Source organism: Apteryx rowi, unplaced genomic scaffold, assembly GCF_003343035.1.
Source record: "Apteryx rowi isolate R43461 unplaced genomic scaffold, aptRow1 scaffold_183, whole genome shotgun sequence".
NCBI classification, from domain to species: Eukaryota; Metazoa; Chordata; class Aves; order Apterygiformes; family Apterygidae; genus Apteryx; species Apteryx rowi.
Genome location: NW_020448119.1, coordinates 899,953 through 924,850, shown reverse-complemented (window position 1 = coordinate 924,850; position 24,898 = coordinate 899,953). Strand labels below are relative to the sequence as shown.

Sequence of the window (24,898 nt, the reverse complement as noted above, 5' to 3'; positions counted from 1 at the left end):
TGTTTTATAGTGAAGATTGTTTTTTTAGCAACTTGAATCTCTGGAAGGCTCAGGGAGTCCAGCTCTGAAAGTGCTCTGGACACTTGGACATTCTGATTTTGTAAACTGATGTGTGTGCCAGGTGACACCTCTTTTATTGGAAAGGATAGCTGTGGGAAGTTCTCCTTCTGGCTTGGAGAGGAAGTGTGTGGCCTACCTGTTCTCTGCTCCTTCCTCCAAGGGACTAGAGGGGAGCTGGGAAAGGTCAGAAAATGTTCTGCCTGCGCTATACTCAGTCTCACTCTGAGGGAACAGTGGGAGTGAGGTGGTATCCCAGGTAGAAGGAATGAAGGAGAGCCACGGGGCATTCAAGCACAAATACCACTGTGCTGATCAAACAGGCAGCAAGGACCTAAAGAGGATGGATGGGGATAAAAGACAACTTTGTAAAGGAAAGGTCATCTCAGAGTACCTCTGTGTCCGGGGCCACATGGAGTTCGTAAGAAATATCTATCATCCATTCAGTGGATTTTCCAGCTCTGGTCTTCAGAGGTATCACAGTCCCCCCACGCTGGAATACAGGAATCTGCCAATAACAAAGCCAGAGTAGAAAAGTTCATATAAACTGATCATATTATTTTAACTTACTTGATAGGAAAACTTCAGCTTTTTCTTATCAAACCTCAGAAATGAACTTCTACTGTGAGCACATAAGGAAAACTATTCAGCTAACAATGGGAATAGTAGTTAACTTCTGTATGTGTTCAAGCCAAAGCATCTCCCCTGGGAGAAGTCACCCTTACAATAACTCACTTCTCTGCTACCAGGACACATTAGTGTTCCACTCTAAGAACAAAGAAGACAGGATTTTGGGAGGGTGGTTTCCTGAGGTACAACAGTTGTTATAATGTACATGCACTGCAGTCTTAGGTCCATCTGGCTAACTATCTTAATCGAGTGGGTCTGTCACAGCAAAGCCAACAATATCAGATGGCCCAAGGAAGCTTCTCAGTTGCTAAGAACGTTGAAAAACTTATTTTACTTCAAGCAATTTGATCAAATATTGCCACTGCAGACTGGTAGACTCCTAATGTGGAGCCTTTTAGTGCTCAGTTAATACAAGATTGCTTATTATCCTTTTCTACAGAGTTATTCTAAATGCATGTTGAAGTTTATCCACACAAAAAGTAGCGCAGATTATCTAGAATGTGATACATGCCCAAGTTCACTCAGCTACAATTACTTTACGCAGACATGTCTCTGGGCATTTTTGAAAGATTTTGCACTTTATTTTGGGGGGGGGGGGGGAAGGTAAATTACCTCATCCTAAATCTGCTGGGGAATTAGTGCAGATTAGTAGAAATACACACCCAGGCTTAGTGTGCCATAATTTCTTTGTCTAGACAGGCCCTGACAGGTCACTAAGAGGTAGGCCAGGATGTCACTGGAATTCATTTTTACCATAATTAACCCTTCTTCCAGCTGTCTGTGCTCTGCTTATAGCATCAGTTTTCATTTTTAGAATGATTTTGTCTGAAGTTAACGCAGAGACTTTTCTCCTCTACAAAAGCTGTTCTATATTACAATCCTACAAGGAAATGGAAATGTCACTTTTCAGATTTTGAGTGCTTTACAAAAAAGCCTATTTTATTTTTTCAGCCCAATGAAAGTAGTATTTTAAAACGAAAGCATACGTTCTCCAGTGTTACTGGGATCTTCAGAGTGCCTGCAGCTTCCACTTGTTTAAATTTTCTGAAATCATACCAAATCTAGGAAAAAATGAAGAACAGAATGAGCCCAACACATCTGTGGAATGATTTGTTCCCTCTGCAGGGGGCAGTTATTCTTTCGCTCCATCTTGTACTCTCACTATTCCTACCAACTTATCTGAGGTGCAAGAAGTTGCATTTACTTTTTAAGTCCATTGACATTCTGGAGAGAAAGAATAAATTGTCATTCCTGAATCACAAAATTAGGCTGTTCTTTTCTACAGTTTGCATACATCTTGTATGTCTTAAAGCATCTGGAGGTGCCAAACAATGACATAACAACAAAATAATAATAATAATAAAAAGAAAGGTAAGTTACAGAATAAGCTTATTGATACTGAAATGAAAACTAACAATAATGCTGCTAAAACAGGTCACAAAAACAAGCAACATGTGCAACTTCCCCCGTACCACAGTTGTCACTAGGTTTAACTGCTTTAGGGGTGCCAGGCAGTGAATTCCCACAGAGATGCTGATAAAACTACTTTTCTTCGCTTGTTTGGAGAGCCTAGTCTCTTTTTGCTTTATATTGATAAAAGAATTGTTAGTGTCCTCGAGTGCATTAGCAGAGTCACAAGGCTTTCACACTCCACTTTGCTGCTGTCTTTCATTTGTCTCTAGAGCTGAATCTCAAACTTTTCCTTGGGAAATATATTCCCAGAATTCTTCCCTTCCTCCACCTCTCAGCTGCTGAAACAAAATGCTCTGTGTAGGAGTGGATCACAGTGCCATGCTGTGGAGGAATAACTTGACCTCAGAGAGAAAATGATCTCTCTACATGTCAGTGTTTCCTAGGCGTGCCCCAGGCTACTGAGGCTTGTATTTCTTTGTTATAAATTCCCTTTCCCCAGCTTCCCTCTGGTTTCCCTATGACCTTCCCTTCAAAGATCCCTTTTCTTCCATGTAGAAGAAAAGTTTAACCCTAAGAGAAATACATGAAAGAAAGGAATTGACAATTTAGTGTGGTGTTTTTTTGGCATTGCAAGAGAAGCAGTGAGTCTTGAGGGGAGACTTAAATTAGGGGAGACCTGAGATCTGTGCAGCAGCTCTTGGAAAAGCAAGAAAGCAAGTCTGCTGTGAGCCAGCTGTGTGAGGTACCAAGATGGAAGAAAGGTCCAGAGCAGTGGACTGTGATAGGTACAGGACAGCTATCACCACTGTATGACAGTGGCAGCACCACTTCTTAGCAGTTATGAGGTGGGGAGCTGGGTGACTGCAGTATAAAATATTTCTTTGGTTGAACAGCTGAGCAGCTTCTTACTCAAACTCACCTCCTCTGACCCAGGAAGCAGAACACTCACTGTCCTGACCTCTCGTTCAGTGACTGGATGCACCAGCAAAGCATTTCCTGGAGAAAAACACACACAGCAATGAGTGACTGCTGTGGTCCTTAAGGCTGCATCTCAGCAGAGGGGTAGCTGTGTGCTCTGGTGTTCCCTGGGGTTGCCAACCTCCCATAGCCACTCCGGGGAACTGCCTAGGCCATACCATGTGCTTATGTTCACTTTCTGTTAGAAATGAAGACACATGTGAGGAGCTGATGGCTGCTTGGGTCTCACTCTGTTTGGCATCAGGATGCAGCTGGGCTGCACTCCACACCTGGCAGCTTGAAGGCACTCCTGGGTCCCTCACAGTCTGAGAGAAAAATTCCTGTTGTGCTCTTTGGCTGAATAAAACATATGCGTTTCTAACCAGAACAATGGAATAAGGGACTGCCCTTGTCAAACAAATTCTGCTTAAGCATATTGCACTGGGGATGGTTACACTTTACTCCTAAAAATGCATTAAGGTATACAGACTGCATAGTACAATATTCACTTTGAGAAACTTCTCTCCTTGCCCATCAGTGATGCAGGCTGAACTTCCATAGTCTTCTGATGCTTTGCTTCCCCCACTTGGGTTTGCTACTCTCTCCTGCCCACATTGGTCAGACTTGTGCATGAGAAGTAAATGTCCCTTCATTTGAAAGTTATTAGTCTGCACTCTCAAAGAAAAAAGAAAAGAAAAGAACCATCCCCCCACCTTCTTTCTTCCCCTAGAAGCTGAATGTGCATCATACAAACACACTCATCTCCTGAGCTTAATTTCTGAAAGCACTGACTTTAGCAGCCAGCCATATCAGAGTAAAAATCAATCAGCTTTGGATGGTAGTTGTTTGCTGCTGTCATTTCTGAAGCAGACTGTAGTCTTAGCTGCTACAGTGAATTTCCATCTTTCAGCTCAAAATAACGGCTGTGTTTTTTAAAACTGACTAGTGAGATTGAACTCAATTTTTGCATCTCAGATGACTCCAATTTTCAAAGTGCTCACAATTCATCTGTGACAGCCAGGTCTTTTAAAGAGGTCTCAAGTTCAACATTCAGTAACAACATCACTTTTAAAAATCCTAAACAGAGTTTTTGKGCTTTCTTTTTGTCATGTGACACTTTAACCTCAAAAATATTTAACTCAAATTCCAGACAATGAGAAATCACCTACTTACCTAGCATGTACTCATTTTCCACACCAAAAGTGTCTATTTTACTTGGAAACTCTATCCAGAGAGGCCTGTAGAAAGCAGGATAGTGGAATTTAGTTAGTTTCTCCTCTTCCATCAAGCTGTTTAAGGTCTTTTCAGGCTCCATTTTCTCCCTCTCTAACAAGGCACAGCTACCAAGAGTTGAAGACTAGGTAGGGTCCTTATCTGTGCCTTGAAGGGCCCCTGTTAAGTCACTGATGAGAGTTCCTAATGCAATGTTGGTTAAGACAATCCAATATACTTGTGGTTTGGCCTCCTGCAGCCCCACTTTCTTTCCTCCCACCTTCTTCCTTACAAACTTGCACTACATCTACCTTTCTTCTAGCAAAGGAGAGATGGATGACCCTTTCCATCACAGTCTATCAGCAGCACTGCTTTGATCGGCTAGTCCCTGAGGGACAGTCCTTCCTGCCCTCAGCAGTTCATTTCTGCTTTTACAGCAGCTGTCTCCTCTTGTCACGGACTGAAAAACCTGCACCAAAAGTGGAATTTTAGTCTTTCTCAAAAAAGGGTAGCGCAGTAACCATCTGGTTACAGAACAGGCCTTGTATTTTTCAGTTTGAGAGTTTACGACAATAATAGCTCATTCTAACAGAGACAGGGTCTGCAGCAATTTGCTGGGTTTCCTTACAAACAAAGTCTTGCTCACCTGCTCTCTCACAGGCATCCAGTTGTTTACTGCAGCTCTGCTGTTAATTTGCTCACTAATGAGGCACATTTTCCACTCCGTTTGTCTCAGTAAGTAAAATACCATGCTTTCTCTCTAATTACATAGCTATTGCAGAAAATTCAACATAATCTTGGCTTTATTTAACCTTGTGGGTCAATGTAGGCTTCATTTCCAGAAAGACAGAAGCCCACTCTGTGTGTCAGTGTATACATCAGGGGCATCTGCACCTATAAATGTGCAGACAGATACTCACACTGTATCTGTAATGCAAATCATATTCACAACTCAGCCTGCAATTTTTGTCTTCAGAAAGACCTGGCTTATCTTTCTTAAAACTTGAGAGATGCATTGTATTTGCACAACAACGAGTAAAGATAAATATAGTGCAAAAGGACAGGTCTAGGGCAACCTCAAAGACACAGCAATACCAGCGAGATTGGTGACATTCATCTTTTTCTGAAAGGACTGTTGCATTCAATTCCACTGAGACATGTTTTTAGAGGTTAGAGAGCAGCAGAAAGTTCATTTTCTAATTTTACTTCTGCTCTAGATTATTAGATTTTCTACTAAAGGAATAACAATATGAAATACTGCAAAGACAAATCATCAAGTTAACAATATAAAATAAGCTATAAAATAACAATATCAAATAAAATACCGTTTTATAACAGGAGCATTTCAGTAAGAACAAATATTTTCACATGGGACAAAAAATGACCTTTATGCTTTTAGGTCAGCAAGTTCAAAGTGTGTTAGCACTGTTGAAATGTGGCTCAGAATACTGGATAATATTCTTTATTACGAGGAGAAGTTTGGATTCTACTACTTTAAATGCATCTGTGATTGTATATGTGCAATGTTTATTGAATCAGTGCATTCCAAACCTCATTTGAAAAAAAAGTATAAGTAATTTTCCTACAGGAATCCTACTGAGGCTTGCAGAAAGCAAGAAAACAGAATTCAGTCATTTTTGCTTTTGTTTTTAAATAAATGGTAATCATGAAAGTAAGAGATAGTAATTTAACTTTCCTCCTCCAAGTGACTCCCTGAAGATAATCACTAAACTTCCTGACCAACCTCTTACCTCATAACTGGTTCAGCTGCCGTGTGTGCCCGATAGAACAGTGTATATAAGTAGGGCAGGAGGACGTAGCGCTCTCTAATGGCTTCCCTGATGATCTGGGTGTTCTTCTCCCCAAAGAGCCATGGTTCTCGCCGTTTGCTCCCCATGTTAGAATGACCCCTGAAGAAGGGCTGGTAGGCTCCAGCTTGATACCAACGAACAAGTAATTCTGGTTCTGGATCTCCAATAAACCCTCCCACGTCAGCTAGATATTGTGCAGATAAAAAAATACATATTTTGGAAATTATTTTGAAAAAACATTAAGTTCCCCTTTAACAAATATTCCCAGCATATGATGCATGCATTTCATGGGGCACTTGTGGTCCTGCTGTTGGGCAGCTGTTTGTCCAAACAAGAGCAGAAAATTGGTTTAACAAGTTATCTTTTAATGAAATTGTCAGAAAGCTTTGGGAGGCTCAGACAGAGGACTGTCACAGTGATGCTATGGAACACCACCCGGGGATCCTGGCTCCCGGTGGGACACAAGCACTACAAAAGACTTAGGGGAGAAAGGAGCCAGGTTGTTGGCTTCTGAAACTAGACTAATCTGTGAAACTGTCTGGAAATGCACTGGAGTGTCAGAGCTTTTCACCATCTGTGTTGAAGCCTATCTTGGGATACAAACTTGGTGGAACCGGTGGTCTATTCAGAGTGAGGAACTACAGATAAACACCTTACCTCCACAGAATGAAATCCCTGCTATGCTGATGGTGAGCAGCATTGGAATGGAGATTTTCAAGTATTCCCACTCTGCTGTGTTGTCTCCAGTCCACACTGCCCCTGGAAATACCCAGTTTCAGGATTACACAGTGAAGTTGTGTGTACGGTTCAGCTTATGTTTGCAGTTAAGGAAAAAAGACAAGAATGGTGGGGAACACTGTTCATTTCAACTATTTTATTTCATACAACGTGCTCCTGAAATATGCAATAAAAGCTGGTGGTGATGTGTCACAGGACAGAGGTTGTTATTCTGCTTTTAACTTCTACATATTCTGCCAGCCTTTCCTGAGATTTTGAATGATTTGCACGCTTATGAGCTAGCCATTTCAGTATTTCTAACATAGTTTCTGTCCTCCTATATATTTAACTACTAGATACCCAGCTCAATAAAACAAAGCAGTAGAGAAGGCGTGCAGCTAGTTCTTGCTTACCATACTTTTGCGATCCAGCAAAGAAAGATCGTGTGAGGACAAATGGTCTCTCTTTTCCCAAAGAACGTTTGATGAGTCCATCTGCAGTTGCCATTTGCTGAAAATCATGATGATAAAAGTTAGGGAGACAAACTCTCTAATTAGGTTGCTGTATTCACAAATAATAGGCATTATTAAAGGAACACATTCTTACTRGGATATATCCGAACAAAATAAAATAAATTACTAGTTACAGTTAATTAATTACAGTTAATATCATTACACTGTTACAGCAGAGAAGCATGGAACGTTGTCGTGTTGTCTTGTGATCGGTCACAGAAGAGTTTATTTCAAATGGAGTAGTACTAGCACAACAGACTTTCAGTCCCTGATGGAGACTGCACAATACCTACTGCTGCGTAAATACAATCCTCACCACAACAGACATAATGCATGAGGATAACTGCTGGTTTGTGTCTCCAGACACAATTCTACCTGGTAGAATCCATAGAGGTTGTGAACTTCCCGGTGCTCCCAGCTGCTGTAGTGCACAGCATCCTTCTGCATTGTCAACTCTGCCCCTCTGAAGACCGAAGGCTCATTCATGTCATTCCACACAAAGAGGATATTAGTTGACCCCTATGACAGAGGATTGCAATTAGGACATAACAAACCTGCTGCCATGACGTAGTGTGTTCAGCTCTAGTGGGTGGCAGGCCAGCCTGGGCTATGAGTAGGAACAGCAGCAGCCAAGCAGGACACGGTAATTACACTCCTGTGGCCACTTGAAAGCTGCCAGTCATTCCTCCCATCTCTCTTGGTGGCCCTTCTGTCCAGGATGGCAGCCCACAAAATCATTTGATTTTTGCAATTCTTACAAAGCTCAGCAAAGCTGCCTACTATTCCTACCTTCTGGTGAGTGTGAAAAGGCAGGGAAGATCAAAAGAGAAATATTAAAAAGCCATGAGGAAAAATCAGAAAAGGCTAGAAGAGAAAAACTGGATAGGAAAAGCAGCATGAGAAATGTCAGCTGACACACCAGGGGAGTGATTTTAACAACCTCTACTGCAAAGCAGGACTTCAATATGGGGAAGAAAATTGGAGGTTTCTGGCAGTGTTCAGCCAGGCACTTTCAGGAGTGGGTGGGAATGCTGGAAATAAGGTGAGGATGGAAGGAAGGTCAGGGTGATGTGATCATGAGGACTGCAATGTTGCCTCCGACAACTCAGTGGATTCATTTCAGAGGTCACTGAGATGGGAATAGCTATGAAATCTCTCACATCCCTTACTCCCACTTCACTTACTGTTTACTGTCAAGGTAGTAAAAGCTGGAAATGGGGCAACTGTGTTGGATGATGAGTTGCTAAAATGCCTGCACTCTGCCCATTTTATTGCTACAACTAAGTGAGCAGTTTCAGTGGTGGAGTATGGGTTAAAACTTTCTTAGTATTTTAGGTAAGGCCATGGAGAAAATCCTTCTGTAGTACTTCAGCTTATCAAGATATTTTCTTCTACACTATAATACAACTACAAAAGCCAGCAACTTGCTTAGCCAGTAGTTTATCTTCTCTCTTTCTCTTTTCTCCATTTTAAGACTTTCTGGAATGTTTAGATCAGAGCAAATAAATACAAACCTTGTATGTTTTGAAGGCAAATTGATCCGCATACCATTTTCGCACTTCAGGATTGGTGAAATCCAGGTAACAAGAAGAACCTGCACATTCAGGAGATCCCAGTTACTTACCTGATTTTAAGAGTGTGCATTGTCTTTGCATCTAAATACAGTGGCCGACAGATAGGGTGCTTTCCACAACGGGCAGCAATGATGTGCCTACTCTTGTTTCTGAGACAAAAGCTCAGGAACAAATTTTAAGCCAACACGGAACTCAGTATACCCTTTGCCATGCTCTGCAGACCAGCAAACATAGACTCTGGAAGTCTGAAGCTCAGCACAGTTTAAGGATGTTTGACAGAAATTTGAAGTATGCTCAGATGTAACAGGAAGCCAGGGAGGAGCAGAATCCCTTGTATTCTGAGCTCAGATAGGAAAATGCCACTCGGAAACTGAATAACTACATCCTGAGCCCCATGAGAGATCTGCAGTTGCAGTTCTACGCTCGTACATATGCACATGCAGATTAAAATGGTAATGCATAAACACTACCATACTACTAGAAGTTGTAGTACATCCTTGACGTTTTCCATATTCTTTGACATTCCTTTGCTGGGACTGCAGGCTTTCTGTATGCAAGAAAAGGGAACAACCTCCTTTGTAAAGCACTTTGAGATCTCCTCATGAAAAATAACATATAGGATCACTATATTATCACTCAAAGACATGTATCATCAGTATCATGGTTCATTTAATTTCATCCAGCTTATACCAACTGTGTTCACTGCAACAGAATAGACTTGATTTTTGTTACCCAGGACAAGCTGGGGAGGAGGTATGGCTGTTCTGCTCAACAAATCCAACTTTTCTAGCTTTAGACACTGGGATTATCTGCAGAGCCAACGGACCTAGCAAAGTAAGTAGTATAGCTGAAACAATTAGAACATGAACATACAAAAGCCAAAGGAGCCACAAAGTATGCATGAATTGTGAGAAATTAATTCTACTTGCTTGGGTCCTGATTAAAATATTCTGCAAGATTTATAAAATAAACAACTTGAAATGTAGAGACAGAAGGGTTCTTTACCTGGCCAACAGATGCCCTCAAAATCTTGCCCGTTCCTGTCTTTCACAAAATATCCCTTGTCTTTGCCCTGTGAATACAGGGTGTATGTGGGATCGACCTTAATGTGGGGATCTACAATGACGACAAGCTGCCAGGATAAGAAAATGAAATGTATCATTAGCATCAACTGTACTGAGTACTCCAGTAAAAGTTCACATCTGATAAAAAGCAGATAAAGAGTTCATTTCAGGTAAAGAAAGTAGCTCTGTCACTAATTTTAGAAAACAGTTACCAGTGCTTGTGTATACTGTACTATACCTATGTAAAACAGCTGAATTTACAAGGACATGAATTCGTGCTTAGCCCTCTAAAATAAGGGCCAACAAAACATGGCTTCAGAGGAAAGCAAGTACCCCAGCCCCCTAAAAACACTATATTTAATTCACTATTGTATTCTGTGAATGGGAGAATATACTTATTTCTGATTTCTGTAATGATGTCCCTGCCTTAGACTATTTGCCTTAAGACTTTTAAATATATCTCAGTTTGTATAACATACATCAGAACAGTTTCTAAATAAAAATAATAATAAAAAAATCCAAGTACTGTATTTTGCAGCATTATCTTCTTCTGATGCCATTAACTGCTCTGCTGTAAGGCTGAAAAAGTACTATAACTTCTACTAACAGACTACAAAACCTGAATGCTATTTCAACAGCTCCCCTGGCTGTTGGCTTTTGGCCAAGGCATTCAAGCATTCAGCAATTCTACAACTTTTAGATTTTAAATGCGTACATTTTCATATCTCTGTAATTCCAGAGAAAAGGTTTTATGGTAAGAGAAAGGTCTATGGTAAGCAATCCTACCAACATAAAGGGCAAATTCCAATTAATATAAGCAGGAAATAAAAAGTATTGTTAATAAAAAGAGAAGCTGAAGCAAGGATAGCAATTACCAGTGGGGAGAGTTCACAATGTTAAGTAGAAAGATTTTCTGCTATCTATCAACGACAGCACGGGGCTGCTTTTGTAAGATGGAGCTTCACACATGTTAAGCCTAGCCTGATGGTCAGGGTATGGAACAAACTACAGAATAATATAATGGCACTAGGAGCTAGATTAAATGAAATATGTTGCATACTGGAAGCATCACAGACTGCAACACCATCTAATTTATCCTGTTGTAGTTAAACTGTTTCCAATATTTAAACCACCTTGCTTAAAGCTAGATTGGGTATCTTCACACTACAAAGAAATATATTCTTCCTTCCTGCTGTATTATTTACCTTGCGTTTTTTCTTCCTGAGAAGTTCCTGCATCCTTTTGGGGTTCTGGAACTTTTTCTTGTCCCAAGTAAAATACCTCTTCCCATCCGTGTGCTCAATGTCCAGCCATATCACGTCATAAGGAATGTCATGTTCATCAAAGCCAGCATCTACTGCCTTGACATCTTGCTCATCCTCATAATTCCAGCGGCACTGATGGTAGCCCAGAGAAAAGAGGGGAGGTAGTGCTTGAGTGCCTAGGAAGAATGTATGAATGAAGATAATACTGTTAATGCCCTTTAGGATTTTATCTAGAGACTCCAGAAAAGTTAACTGGAGAGCCATGATTAATACATAACTGTCTGCAGCAGGGGAATGCTGGTCTAAGTTTGAGTCTAGAGCACATTTTTCACACCCAAGTGACTGAACCCTAGAAATAAGCTCATAACAAACATTACAATAGAGGCAACAGCCAGAGACAGCAGAGAGAGCTGTAATGATAATATAAGGGTGAGAAAGAACTTGCTGTTCCACAACGCTGAAGAGTTATTCTAGTAACTATTATAATTTTATTTTTTAAATTTCTCTAATGTAAAAATATTATGGGCGAGTTTAACTGTCATTAATGCAAACAACTAAATAAATCAAATTCAGTAGAATGCAGTTCTTGTGACTGCTTGAACCTGAGCAGTGAAACACGCATGCAGGTGCCACAGTATAAGGAGAACCACGGAGCTGCAATTGTCTAGATTTTTTAAAATTAGAAAATATGTACTTATGTGTATGCTAACAGGGGCAAGGAAGTTTTCCACAGTGTGCACTTCAGCTCAGCAAGATCCATTTGTGATCTACTTACCTTCCTATTCCTGTTCAGCTGAACCATATCCTCTCCATAACATCTATGCAGCAAATACAATCATTGCTAACACACTAAAGAACTACCAGGGATATTTCTGAGTTTTTCATTCTCTTTAGGATATGAAAAATTTTGTTTTTATAAAATGTTACTCCTCCTACCTCCGTTTTTTTATTCTCTTCCCATGTCTCTTGCTTCTTTCTTCTCCTGGCATACATTTCCATGGCACTTTTGTTCCCTTCTCTAACAGATACACTGGACAGCTACCATGTCTTCTTCCTTCCTTCTCTACTCTCCAAGACACATCACTACATAACTTCAGTCTTTTCTAATCATGACAGCCTGTCTTGATCACGACCAGGAGCTCTAATCCCCAGTGTTTCCTCTATTCCTCTAATAGAGCAGTTTCAGAATAACTATGCTGGCTTCTCAAATAGAAGTTTGGCCAGCTGCAAATGCTAAGAAAACAAGGCTGAAAGCCTATTTTCATAGAGCACCAGCCTTTACTCTGCAAACTGCAATTTCAGAACAACTGACCTACTGCACAAAATGGGCTACGTAAACATTAAACCACTCTGATACAGCATGTTCCTCAGAGAATCTCCTCAGTGAATGTGCTGTACTCTCTCTTCAACTATATGAGCTAGTACCTGTCAGTTCTGCAAACTGCTTGAAGACATCAAAAGCGGTGGGTCCCATCAGCAGGAAAGCATCAATGATCCCACTCTCTGACATCCAGCGCACATCAGTTCGAGGCAGTACCCTCTGCTTAGCAGTCTCTGCAGTGGATCTGGAGGGCACATGCTTTGAAGGAAACCAAATTAAAGCTGAATCTCTCTATCGAATGTTTGTTCAATGAAGATACAGAGCAAAGATGGAAACTCAGAAAATTCTATCAGTAGCACATATCATACTGAAAGTTTATTATATATCCTTCACAAATCCTTTGTCTTGCCTAACGCATATGCAAAATACAGATTTATAGTTAATTAGAAAAAATGGATAATGAGGAACATAGTAATTAAAATCTTTTCTGTAACCTGTTTAAAAACTATGTATTGTCTGCCTGAGCTTTAAAATCATTCAGGAGTAATAAAGAAAATGAATAATTTTAACCATATAATTGAGGATTGGAATAAAGCAGGATTTTTTTCACTATTTCATTTTTAGCAGTATTCATATATTTGTACTTCAGGAGGTGAGCTCATCTCCTGAATTCTTTATATGTTTCTTGAAAGTCAATTGCATTCCACAGAAAAATGAGCCTGCTGAGGAGAAGTGAGTGACAATGCCAAGAACTTAAAAATTCCAAAAAATTCCTCAACCCAAAAGATAATCAAGATTTTTCTCAGCCTTTTTTTCTGCCTGCTACATCTACTTGTGCAGACTTTTCTGCTCTAGTGTTGCACATTTCCTCTCTGCCTTCTCTTGTACACCTGTTAAGATACAGAACCTATAACTTGCCATTTGAAAGAATTCATTTTGTTCTTTTCAGAGACTTAATAAAATAAACACAGCAGTAATGAAGAAGAGATTGACAATTTTTCATTAGGAGGAAAAAGATTTATCTCCAATGATGCTGTCACGCTCCTGCTGGCCCTGCCCTGGAATGCCTTCTTTCACTTTTAAATTCTGTGGGCCATGGGCAACTCTCACCTCAGCTACTGCCTTTGTGCTAATATCCACCAGCGTTTCTGAAGAGTTCAGCCAGAAGATCCCAGAAGTTCTGTTAGGTTTGTGGGCTAAGAGAAAGGGCACTGAACCATAAATACCTATTTTGTCATGTATCTTATGGCCAAAGATATCCAAATTATAAAGCCGGTAGGCATCACCATCACTGGAACAAACAAACAAACAGATGTGTTATATGTAAGCATCCTGCACTAGGCCAATTTTAGCTTTAGTTCTGCCGAAATCGGTGAACATTCTGTACTGTGGTCTATTGTTTAACATACAGAGCTGAAATGGAGACAGACTAGATTATTGCTTCTTTGCTTTGGTCCTAGCTGACTGAATCAAATGTTTTTGCTGCCAGTGAGTCTACTGCTCATTTGCCCTAGGCCCTAACTTATGAATCCTGAACTCTTCTATCCCCTTAAAATATATGAAATCCTAATGGAGCTGCTCTTTTAAGAGTTTCAGTAACATATGTTCTGTTTAAACATAACTCATTTTGCAATTCTGAAAAAAGCAACATGGAAAATTGAGAGAGAACAGAAAGGATCATTCAAGAAACTACAGAGTGGGAAGCAGATCAGTTCACAGGGACAGGGGCTATGCCTTAGCATGCTACTATCTTTGAAGTAAAATATACATTACATATGATATAGGTATCTCAAGCTGTTGTTTGTATTAAATCCCTCAGACAGCGATATAACTCTTCGCAAAAAGAAATAATACCTTTATTAGCAGTCTGCCATCTCTTTACCTGGTGTTTTTGAGAAGGAGTGTTTCCGTATGTTGTGGTATTCCATAAACATGCTCAAATCCATGTAAAGAGAAGTCCATACCTACAGAACTAGGGCCTATGAGAATAAGAAAAGACTAATTAAATTAAAAGACAAGAGCACAGAGTTCCATTCTCAGGCTTAGATGAAAGCAACAGAGCAGAACAACCTAACTGTAATGAAAAACAATAACAATTTAAAAAGTTTTAGTAAGTAGCTGTTTCACACTTCCTTTCAAGTTCACATTCATTATTCCTTATGTACTGTACTCCTTATCTGCTTAAGAAGATAAAATGAATTAGTTTAATGGAAAAAACATGTAATAGTGGGTCATTTCTTTATTATGCAGTAAAACGGCTTAAAATTATCTCCTGTCTCTATCCCACTAGCTGTAAGCCAAGCTGTGCTGCACAGTGGTACAGCAGGATGGATGTTAGAGGCAGTCGCCTGTTTCCTAACACTCCTCTCTTCAGCCTCAGCCAGTGCAGCAGCATGCACAAGTGCCTCTGCCAGTGAAATCATCTTGTCACATTGTTGAATCCAGAGCAACTTCTGGCAGGTGACCAGAGATCCTCTAGATTGACCAGCAGCGGCTCCTGGATCAGAACTTGACCAGACAGACTTTATTCCCCCAACAGAGAGAAGGCAGTGAAACCATGATGTTGGCCTAACCCATCAGACACAGCGTGAACAACAACAGTGACAGCTTCTTCCACCTGTGTGTCTTGACTGCAAACTGAAGAAGCCCCCACCATCAAAAGGAAGCTCTTTCAGACTTTGCTGTGTCTACTGCAGCTGCCAGGCGGTGCTGGTTGCTATAAAAGGCTGTATGATAGAGGTAATAGATGGAGTTAACCAACTCAATTCATGCAGAACACAACCAGACAGACAGTAGATGGTAACGACTTTTGGTCTTTAATAATTTAACCTGTTTGAGCTACCGACCTACAGGTTTCTATACCACCCTTTTTATTATTATTACCACTTAAGCCTGCTCGGTATTTCCTTTTGTATTCCCCCACTTAAAAAGCATTTCTCTGTAATAATTACTAATGCTTGGATATCATGATTTCTGATGTGTCATGAGAATAAGCTACAGGTGAAATCAATGCTATGTGCCGATATTAAAAAGAGAATGTGTTATGTACCATTCAGCCACTCCAGACAGGGTTATGCTGTTTCAAGAACGGGACACATTCCTCTCTGATGAAATGGGTCACATTTAATGTGTTTCCTCCTGAACAGAAACCTAACAGATATTTCCAGTGCCTTCATCACATTTGTTACCAATAAGTGACAACTGACAGGCAATTTTAAAGAAGGACAGAGAGAGGTATTGGTAAACATAAAGTAGCTACACAGAAAGCAGGCAGAAATATGAATGAACACAGGTATAAACAAGCAGTAAGGCTGTTTTCAGAATGAGACCGAGACTTACCATGGGCTTTGATGTCTAAAAAACTGCCAAATTTCTCTTGCCAGAGACCTAGATCCTCTTGTTTCTCCTACATAAGCAAAAATACATAAGCCTAGGAAATGCAACTGCTCAGGCTGTATATTTCTACGAAAAACATCTTTACTCACATGAGATTTATACATGATTAACTGATTATTTGCCAAATATGGCTAGTATATATGAATCCAAAACGCAATTTGGGTTCTGCTGCACAAATGTTACACTGAAGAACTGACATGCTAGTGGGGGACAAGTGCACTCTGCTACAGCAGAAGACAGCAGAAAAGTAATAACTGAGTTCCTGAACTCTGAACATACTTATGAAATTCAATGTGATTTATGAATGGAGATGTTGGAACCACACAGAAAAATCTATACAAAGAGAAACCAACTCCCTCCCTCCCCAAATACTAAGTCAGACAACAAATAAGCTCTGTAGACTCTCCAGAGTCCTGTTTGCATAACTGATACTTTTAGCCTCCCTCAAATTTTAAGCCTTGTGCCCTGCTATTCATTGTCCTTAAATTTCAACTTTTTGCAGTGTCTTTCCTACTTTTCTAATTTTATTCCAGAGTAAGTGGACATGGCCTGGTCAGCAGTGTGACTGCCCCGGAGCAAGCACACTCCGCGGCAGAACCCAGAGTTCAGATGCAAGTATGCTGCAGGCAGCGTAGCTCCTGCCATTTATAACAGTATGGTAGAGTAACAGCCATCTGTTCAATGGGAAACTAAAATTACATCATGGGCATAACTCAGCCCACTGAGAAAAATGGTATGTGTCTTTATGCACTGCCAGGACCAGGTCTTTTATCACAGAGATTCTTATAATAGTAGTAAGCATGGACATACGTGGAAACGTATCTTTGGACTGGTTATAAAACAGTTCTCTTTCTTTTCAAATCATTTTTGCAAAGAAAAGGGAATTTGAAAATGAGCAAGTATCACCATGAAGCTCCCTGTTATGCATCTACTCCAAATTAAAGAACAGAGATCAAGAACAAAAGAAAAAAAAATCTAAATAAGAGCCAGATCTACCACCTGATATTTTCTACAGCCCTTGCAACATAATTACGAATTTGGCAAAATATCTCAATCTGGAATACCAGGCCCTTTTTGAAAGTCACCGAAAAATGATTAGACTAAGAAAAAGTTACATCAGCTATACAGGAATATACATACATGGAACATTCATACAGGAACATCTGATGTGGGACCTCAACCACATTCATCTCTCCTGTGAAAGAATGACTAGAAAGCCCACAGCACACTGTAATAAGCTCCAATAAAAAAGAAAAAGATCACTGCATTTTGGGGTCATGACAAAGATGAAGTCACTGCTATTTGTTGCATTTTAGGTGTAGCTGTCCTTCAGTTTGGCTGTTTTTAAGCACACTACCAAAAGAAATCATGAACAAGTGATTCTAATGAATCAAATTTCTTTTCTATAAAATATTCACACTAGAATCACAGAGTAAGCATAGGTTACCTTAGAGGAGTCACTTGCTGCCTCCTCCTTGTTTTCTGCTGTAGTTTTGCTAGTGAAAACAAAGATATAGAAATAATCATTTTATTGACAATGTAAGGGAGGATTTCAAGTAGAAAATTCACAAAGCATTATGCATTGCCTTATACATTATATAGCAGTTTTGGTGATTGACTATTTTGAAAACTAGTATCATAGTTGAGAGCTCTAATTATCAAAACTTAATAGTCAAATTTTAATAGTCAATGTCTTAAAAAAGATTTTCATTCTATATTTGAGTTACGTTGCTTCCTTGGGCTTTCATACTTTTTTCTGTGTCAGCATTTAACCCACCCAGAAGATCCTCAGGTCACTTTTGTTCTGCTCTGTAAATGGCACTCTGTTAATTAAAATTTTTGAAGTAATTTTCTTGAGGAGAAAGCTGCCTGCTATTTTCCTAGCCTTGATAAATATCCTGCACTGTGGTTTCTCATCCTCTTAATCCCATGCAGTGGGATTGGCCTGTAAACTGTTGCAACTATATGACGCATTATAAAGGGAACAAAACTTCCCTAAGGAGCAAATTTAGTTATAAATGAAGAGGAGACAAAACTGAGAACCTCATCGTATTACCATCATCGACTCCCAAGAAAGACAATGGAACACGAACACTGTAGTGTCTTACAGAATTGGCCCTTAATTGAGGTTAGCATGAGCACATGGCTTCTGTAAGGGGTTCAAATAGCCTGCAATTAATTGATTTAGAATTTCTTTGTTAAAATTTCACTACTTACTGGCATGAGGTAAAGTGATGCCAGGTTTCAAGGTGTGAGGGCTTCCACCACAGAAATAGCAATTCTACAGAATTGCTTATCTTCAGCTACAGCACAACCAATACAGATAGTGGGATACAAAGATACTGTACCTATCACTAGGAGGTGGTTGTAGGTGCTCAAAATATAACAACCCATTGGAATTCATGCTCAGAACAATCCCATCCGTGGACTGTAGCTCAATCTGGAAGGGGTTTGCTGTGACTTGAAGCTTGTACTCCTCATTAACACTCTTCAGCACCAAAATACCTGCCTCCTTATGGGATATAGAGAGTCTGCAAATGAAAAGCAATGACAGCTTTACATGAATCAGCAACACGGGAAATCTACTGTAGCCAAATACCAAGTTGAAACAAAATATGGGCTGAGAATATCTGCATATATTACAAAAACTCAAGGCTCATGTTGAGGCAAAGACCCCCAAAATATGTGCTGTGTTCAGGCTCCATTGCACAATGCAACAGGTGGCTACAGAACTGCCTTAAACATTTTCCAAAGTTTGCATTCCTTTCACATTAACAGGTAATGCCTTAGATAAAATGATGCATAATAACTGGTAGGCTATTTTTGACTAGGACAAATAGCCGCAAGTTTCTGATATACATGAATAAACTTTCTCCTTTGTATTTAACATGAATTTTTGAAAACAAATTAATCACATGCATTTTTATTTTCTCTCTCTGTAACTTCTTGGTATTGTAGAGAGACAACTATAAGTTCAGCACAAATGAGAGGGAAGGGAACACACCTTTGAAAATGAAGCTGTATAAGGTACTGATATGCTAAATCATCTCCCATCACTTACCTCTGGGTGGTAGGTTCCTTTATGAGAACATCAGGAACTTCGTACCTTGCTCTGAGAGGAGCTGCCTCATTAATTTTAAGCCTGAAAATATTGCCCTCTAATTCACAAATTTCTACTTGTAGAAGAACCTGGAAGCAAACAGGTACACTGGCAATGATAAAAATACCAATTTACTTTCCAGCTCAAAGTCATGAGACATTTACTGTCTGAAAACAAAAGCATGTCTGCTTTCTTATTTAATGCACGTTAGTATTGCTGAGTAACGATCATCATTCACCTGAATTTACATCAGCTACCTCTACTTCTCTGCTTTGAAGGCACAACTCTTTTTAAGTGGACTCTAACTTCAAGTTTCTCTTGTCTAGTATTTTGCAGCTCTTCCCACAAGCAGCAAGGAAAACACTAATCTTGAAGCTTGAACAATTTTACTACTGTGCTGTCAGTACCACTGAGATTTGGGCTTGTGGTCAAAACATCAGTGCTCTGTCTTCACTAGTATCCACAGTGGAGCTTACACTGATGAACTGCATCAGAAAGACACCTGAAGAAAATACGTAATAGTGCTCTACCCACCAAGACATATAACTTGCTATTTTACAGTGTGGGGAATTGAGAAGTCACTCTGTTCTAGGTCATAAAAAAAGACCCTTTTTCTTCTGCTGGGGATCTCTATGCAAGAATTAAGATTTTTCCTGGTTTCTTCTTTCTTAATCTTTCCTCCTGTGAGACACAGAATTGGCTGAAGAATTTGGCCTGGTATCTTTTTCCTTCACCTGGAAGCCAATCAGTCCTGTTCTCTTCCAAGCGATCAAAGAGCTGTGAGGCCAGAGGGAGAGCAGGCAAGAGAGAAGAAATTTGAGTTCCAAATTCTGCTCCCTAGGAAATATTTTACACTATAGTGTCTTTAAATAAACCTCCAAATGGTCTAGGGAGCCACGGAGTCTTTAGTCTTTCACCTCTTTTCTGAGTACCTTAAAGCCTAGGCAAAAAATAGACTGCTTTTTCTGTGCTGATTGCAAGAAGGTCAGGATCACCAAGAGAGACAGAAAATAAATTCATGCAGACTCTCTCATGTGATGGTTAGAGCATGGAATGGGAGTGCTACCGTTCCAAACTCCCATAATCTAAGGCAGGTTTAGGTTATCCATTCCCTGGGTGAATGTGCTAGCTGCTACACTGTTAGAGAAATGGAAGACACTCCTCTTTCTAGCTGTCTTCTTAACTGTGAATCTATTCATGGATGAGAAAGATTTCTTTCTCCCAAAAAGCTGCTTTTGAGCAAACACAGGAATATGCAGGCATGGTTAGGAGGTGCTGAAAAGTAGGTGTTCTTATTCCATTAAGCAAACAGAATTTATTATTTTGGAATAGTGGAGAAAACTCTGAATTAAAAACATTTTTTTTCAGAAAAAAAGAATTCTGTTAAGATTTTTCATAGAGCCATTAAAGATTTTTTAAAAGTTTATTAAAATATCTGGTCTCCTTAAATAGTCTCAAGTCATCAGAAAAATACTGATCAGAAAGGATATCTTTATGTTGATACTTTGCATCATATCAGAAATACCTGCCACTGAAGGACCTCAAGTATTATCAGACCTGTTGATAATATTCACTGCTGTTTCTGGAAACACTCTTATAACAGGTGAGACCTATCAAAAGAGAGTGTTTATACTCTCTTATGAGGTGACAGGTGTAAATACTTTCTTACGAAGGTGAGATCTCACCTTATTCTCCTCATGAATAATTTGGAATTTGACATTGTCATCACTTAATGCAACTGAATCCAACAATGCTCGATATGAGGATTTTCCAGGATGCAGAAGTTTCTGACGCCTGTCAAGACAAAAAAATATTTTTGATATCCCTAATTGTTGTGACTTAAATCACACATCGGGACACAATATTAGATTAGAAATGTTTACTTAATACCTCTGCCTTGAATTTTTTCAAATGCTAGTATTATCAGTGCTTCAAGAAAAGGGGGAAAAAAGGGTATATGGTTCTGAGTGCACATACCTGCACATACTTATGTATAAATGAGATGTAAAACAGAGGGTTTTAGCCACCCATCACCACCCTATGTGTTGTTTTTTCTTTTAAAAAGTAACACGTTTAACTCAAGTGACCAGCTACATACTAAGTTGTCCAGTTACATTCTGCTTCTTTCCAGGGCTCCAGAAATTTCAGCTGAATAAACCATTTTCACTTTCTTTCATATGCTGCTGCCTGGTTTGCAGCACCCTCGTGAGTGGCTTCTACATTCTGTGGTGATGAAGCAATTTGTGTTTGTGTAATTTGTAACTGCCTGGATATGCACTCCAGTATATTCCTCTTCAAGGGATACTCTGAGCCTACAGACTCAAAAAAGCACTTTGCCTTGCCACACCCAGTGCTTGGGCTGTCAAAACAAAAGCAGGAACTGAAAAAGGAGAATGGCCAAGGAGAATGGATGGGCTGCTACAAGTTTTGACAGCTTTAAGCCCCGATGATGTTTTTAGGATAGAGTCCCTGAAATAAAGGCTTTCTTAACTGTTTGGAGAATGCTTCTTGCTGATCCAGGGTTTTATGAACTATTCAAACGTGGCTCTCTGAGGCTACCTTAAAGGGAAGTTTCTTTACTGTTAAACTGACTTTGTTTCCTTGAAAACATATATTGCACAAATGTGGGCAGTCAGGTACATGTTTTTTTTTTTAAACAGGATCTGATGCTTGCCAATGCATGGAAGCTCCTGTTGAGAAATTAGATATGTTATGTTAAAATGACGATAGGCTAGAAATGGATGATATGAAGAGAGGAAGTCCTGCTCCCACTGGCAAAATGGTATTCTGGGCTTTTGAATGTAATTTTCTGCAGAGCAGAAGCAAATGTCTGAAACTGTAACCCAGTATGTCAGTGGCTAATTGGTGCACCACTGGGCAATCATTCCTTTTACCTGGGAAACACAGAAGACAATGGAGGATGGAAGGAAAAAAGCGGGGGAGACGTACCTCGGTTAGAAATGGGATGAGAAGGGAGCATTTAGCTTAACTTTAACAGAGTAATGAGTTTAGGTTTGATACTGAATTCTGGACAAGATACTTGCTCAACTGTAGTAGTATAATCTTGTAAGTTATAGTCACAAAGCTTTGAGATCAAATGAAGGGACAGAGTGCACCCTCAGCAAGTTTGCTGACGATACAAAACTGGGAGGGGTGGCTGATACGCCAGAGGGCTGTGCTGCCATTCAGAGAGACCTGGACAGGCTGGAGAGGTGGGCAGAGAGGAACCTCATGAAGTTCAACAAAGGSAAGTGCAGGGTCCTGCACCTGGGGAGGAATAACCCCATGCACCAGTACAGGTTGGGGGTTGACCTGCTGGAAAGCAGCTCTGCGGAGAAGGACCTGGGAGTGCTGGTGGACACCAAGTTAAGCATGAGGCAGCAATGTGCCCTTGTGGCCAAGAAGGCCAATGGTATCCTGGGGTGCATGAGGAAGAGTGTTGCCAGCAGGTCGAGGGAGGTGATTCTCCCCCTCTCCTCAGCCCTGGTGAGGCCACATCTGGAGTACTGCGTCCAGTTCTGGGCTCCCCAGTACAAGAGGGATGTGGCACTACTGGAGCAAGTCCAGCGAAGGGCTATGAAGATGATTAGGGGACTGGAGCATCTCTCTTGTGAGGAAAGGCTGAGAGAGCTGGGCCTGTTTAGCCTGGAGAAGAGAAGGCTGAGAGGAGATCTTATCAATGTGTACAAGTATCTGAAGGGAGGGTGTCGAGAGGATGGGACCAGACTCTTTTCAGTGGTGCCCAGCAACAGGACGCGAGGCAATGGGCACAACCTGAAACACAGACGCTTCCATCTGAACATGAGGAAAAACTTTTTCACTGTGAGGGTGACAGAGCACTGGAACAGGTTGCCCAGAGAGGTTGTGGAGTCTCCTTCTCTGGAGATATTCAAAACCCGCCTGGACGCGATCCTGTGCAATGTGCTCTAGGTGACCCTGCTTGAGCAGGGGGGTTGGACTAGATGATCTCCAGAGGTCCCTTCCAACCTCAGCGATTCTGTGATTCTGTGAAATGGCTGAAATTTTGGAAGACTATTTCTCTTGAGAGTTCTATCATTTTGAATTTTGGATATTCAAAGTCAAGAAACTAAGCTCCTTTTGATCCTATCTAGAATTAAAATATTGCAGGGACTTTGTCAGATGAGAAGACTGACAACTCTGGCAATTTTGAGAGAAGAGGTTTTGGATACAAGATTCCACCTTAGCTTTTCTGCTCTTTTAAAATATGCTGATTACTGCATGTTTAGAAGTAAGTGGAATGCTCACTTTGAAAGGTGCATCCTGAAGGTAGCAGACTTAGTATGATTAAAATCAACGTGTAACTACTTCTGATAACTTTTAGTATGATTAGTTTTTTTAAAAAAAATCTACACTACAATCCTTTCTCTTACCTATAAAAAGCAATCTGGTTGCATTCCTTAAACTTGCTTTTGTCCACAGCCTCATCCTGGACACTAGAAAGAACAGAGAATGAGAATGTTTAAGTGTGTTCAGCAAATGCCTGTTGAATGATTAGATGGTGGAAGCCCTGTTCAAGAGTGGTGAGGACTAAGGATAGTACAAACAGCTCTGACATATAAAATGTTGGACTCTGAACTGTTTTTGAATATATTAGTAATTATTACAGATTTAGCTCAATAGTAAGCCACTTCCTTTTAAATTTGAGAGTTTGGACAAACAACTGAATATGTGATGAACAGCTGAATCTTAGCGCACATGAATTCTTGGGGCCTTGCATTTTGACTCAAGTTCTCTTTCTGGAGTCCTTCCAGTTAAATATTCAGTTCCGGTAATATGAACAGAGAAACGGGCAAGACTGGCAGAAAGGAAGAAACTCTGCTTCCATCTCTTCTACCTGCAGCAGGACCAGTGAAGGAGGAAGGCTTCTGATGGCCTTACTGACCTCCTGACTGCTCTGTGTTAGCTCCAGACTTAGTGGACCTCTAGATCTGTTAGAAAACAGTAAATCAGTGGCTTGCCTGAAAAAATGGACTGCCAGTAGTGTCCAACATCAAAACATTTCTCATAGCACGTTGAGTTCAGACACACATGGAATAAGGTTCTCAGATCTGCAAAGAGCTGTCACTTACAAAAGACTTAAAAAATACATACATGCAACAGATAAAAATGCAGATGGCAGTCATGAAGACCTGATCACAATTACTTTGAACTAGCATTAACACACCTGCATTACTGTCAGAGAGCTGACAACAACCCTAGACATAGCCAATTTAACTCTGCTTTTTGTACACCATTTTGACTGAAGGTACTCGTGTACTTTTGCTTTTTGCACCAGGTCTCTGGAATTCTGTTGCCACGTGTGACACCTCTCTGCACGGTGAGACATACGTGAGGGGTTTTGCCCTGACAGGGAAAGGTGTCTTTTTCTAAGTCTCTGTAGGAAGGCCAAGTTAAGTAACGAACCTCGCACTTAAAGCAGAAAGTTGTGAGATTTGTGACTGAACTATTTCTTGGGAACCTGGGAAATGAACGTCCACATTTCTCACAGAAAACTCTCCTTCCTGCGGCGCCTTTTCGCTGTTCCATCGCTCTCCTCTGAAAGGCGCCGAAACCTCCCGGGAGCCACCGCTGCTCCCGCCGCGCTCCGCACGGAAGAGCGCCAGAGCGGCACAAGAGCGGCCGGGCCCCGGGAGCCCCCGCGGGAGCCCCCCGCCCCTCCCCGCGGCGGCCGAGGCCGAGCCGGGCTCCCTTCCCGCCCGGAGAGCCGCGGCCCCGCCGGAGGCAGGGCGCCGGGCCAGGCCGGGAGGGCCAGGCCCCGGCTCCTCGGCTCCCCAGCGGGCGCGGGGCGTTACCTGATCCCCTCCTGCGCGGCCGCCTCCATGGCGGGGCTCCGCCAGCGCGGGGGGGG

At 40.8% G+C, this 24,898-nt stretch overlaps 1 protein-coding gene across 8 annotated transcripts in view; it reads right to left on the bottom strand.

Moving 5' to 3' along the window:
* The window catches only part of GANC (glucosidase alpha, neutral C), a 31,793-nt gene extending 6,905 nt beyond the window's left edge, over nucleotides 1–24,888 (bottom strand). For 3 of the 8 annotated variants that reach the window (XR_003252817.1, XM_026061639.1, XM_026061638.1), the window contains exons 1-21: nucleotides 24,843–24,886; nucleotides 23,421–23,483; nucleotides 20,715–20,823; nucleotides 18,991–19,118; nucleotides 18,278–18,460; nucleotides 17,377–17,425; nucleotides 15,873–15,939; nucleotides 14,416–14,512; nucleotides 13,644–13,824; nucleotides 12,638–12,791; nucleotides 11,153–11,388; nucleotides 9,889–10,015; nucleotides 8,824–8,903; nucleotides 7,685–7,828; nucleotides 7,211–7,307; nucleotides 6,738–6,839; nucleotides 6,021–6,264; nucleotides 4,231–4,295; nucleotides 3,020–3,096; nucleotides 1,674–1,748; nucleotides 452–565 (exon numbers count right to left, since the gene is read on the bottom strand). Coding sequence is in view for 6 of the 8 variants with exons in the window: in XM_026061639.1 (XP_025917424.1) it covers nucleotides 452–565; nucleotides 1,674–1,748; nucleotides 3,020–3,096; nucleotides 4,231–4,295; nucleotides 6,021–6,264; nucleotides 6,738–6,839; nucleotides 7,211–7,307; nucleotides 7,685–7,828; nucleotides 8,824–8,903; nucleotides 9,889–10,015; nucleotides 11,153–11,388; nucleotides 12,638–12,791; nucleotides 13,644–13,824; nucleotides 14,416–14,512; nucleotides 15,873–15,939; nucleotides 17,377–17,425; nucleotides 18,278–18,460; nucleotides 18,991–19,118; nucleotides 20,715–20,823; nucleotides 23,421–23,483; nucleotides 24,843–24,871 (2,421 nt within the window). In the remaining 2 variants the exon portion in view is untranslated. Of the gene's footprint in view, nucleotides 1–451; nucleotides 566–1,673; nucleotides 1,749–3,019; nucleotides 3,097–4,230; nucleotides 4,296–6,020; nucleotides 6,265–6,737; nucleotides 6,840–7,210; nucleotides 7,308–7,684; nucleotides 7,829–8,823; nucleotides 8,904–9,888; nucleotides 10,016–11,152; nucleotides 11,389–12,637; nucleotides 12,792–13,643; nucleotides 13,825–14,415; nucleotides 14,513–15,872; nucleotides 15,940–17,376; nucleotides 17,426–18,277; nucleotides 18,461–18,990; nucleotides 19,119–20,714; nucleotides 20,824–23,420; nucleotides 23,484–24,842 lie in introns of those variants that run through there. The other 5 variants (XR_003252816.1, XM_026061636.1, XM_026061637.1 and 2 more) reach the window with 4 other exon arrangements.
* Between the last annotated feature and the right edge of the window lie 10 nt (nucleotides 24,889–24,898).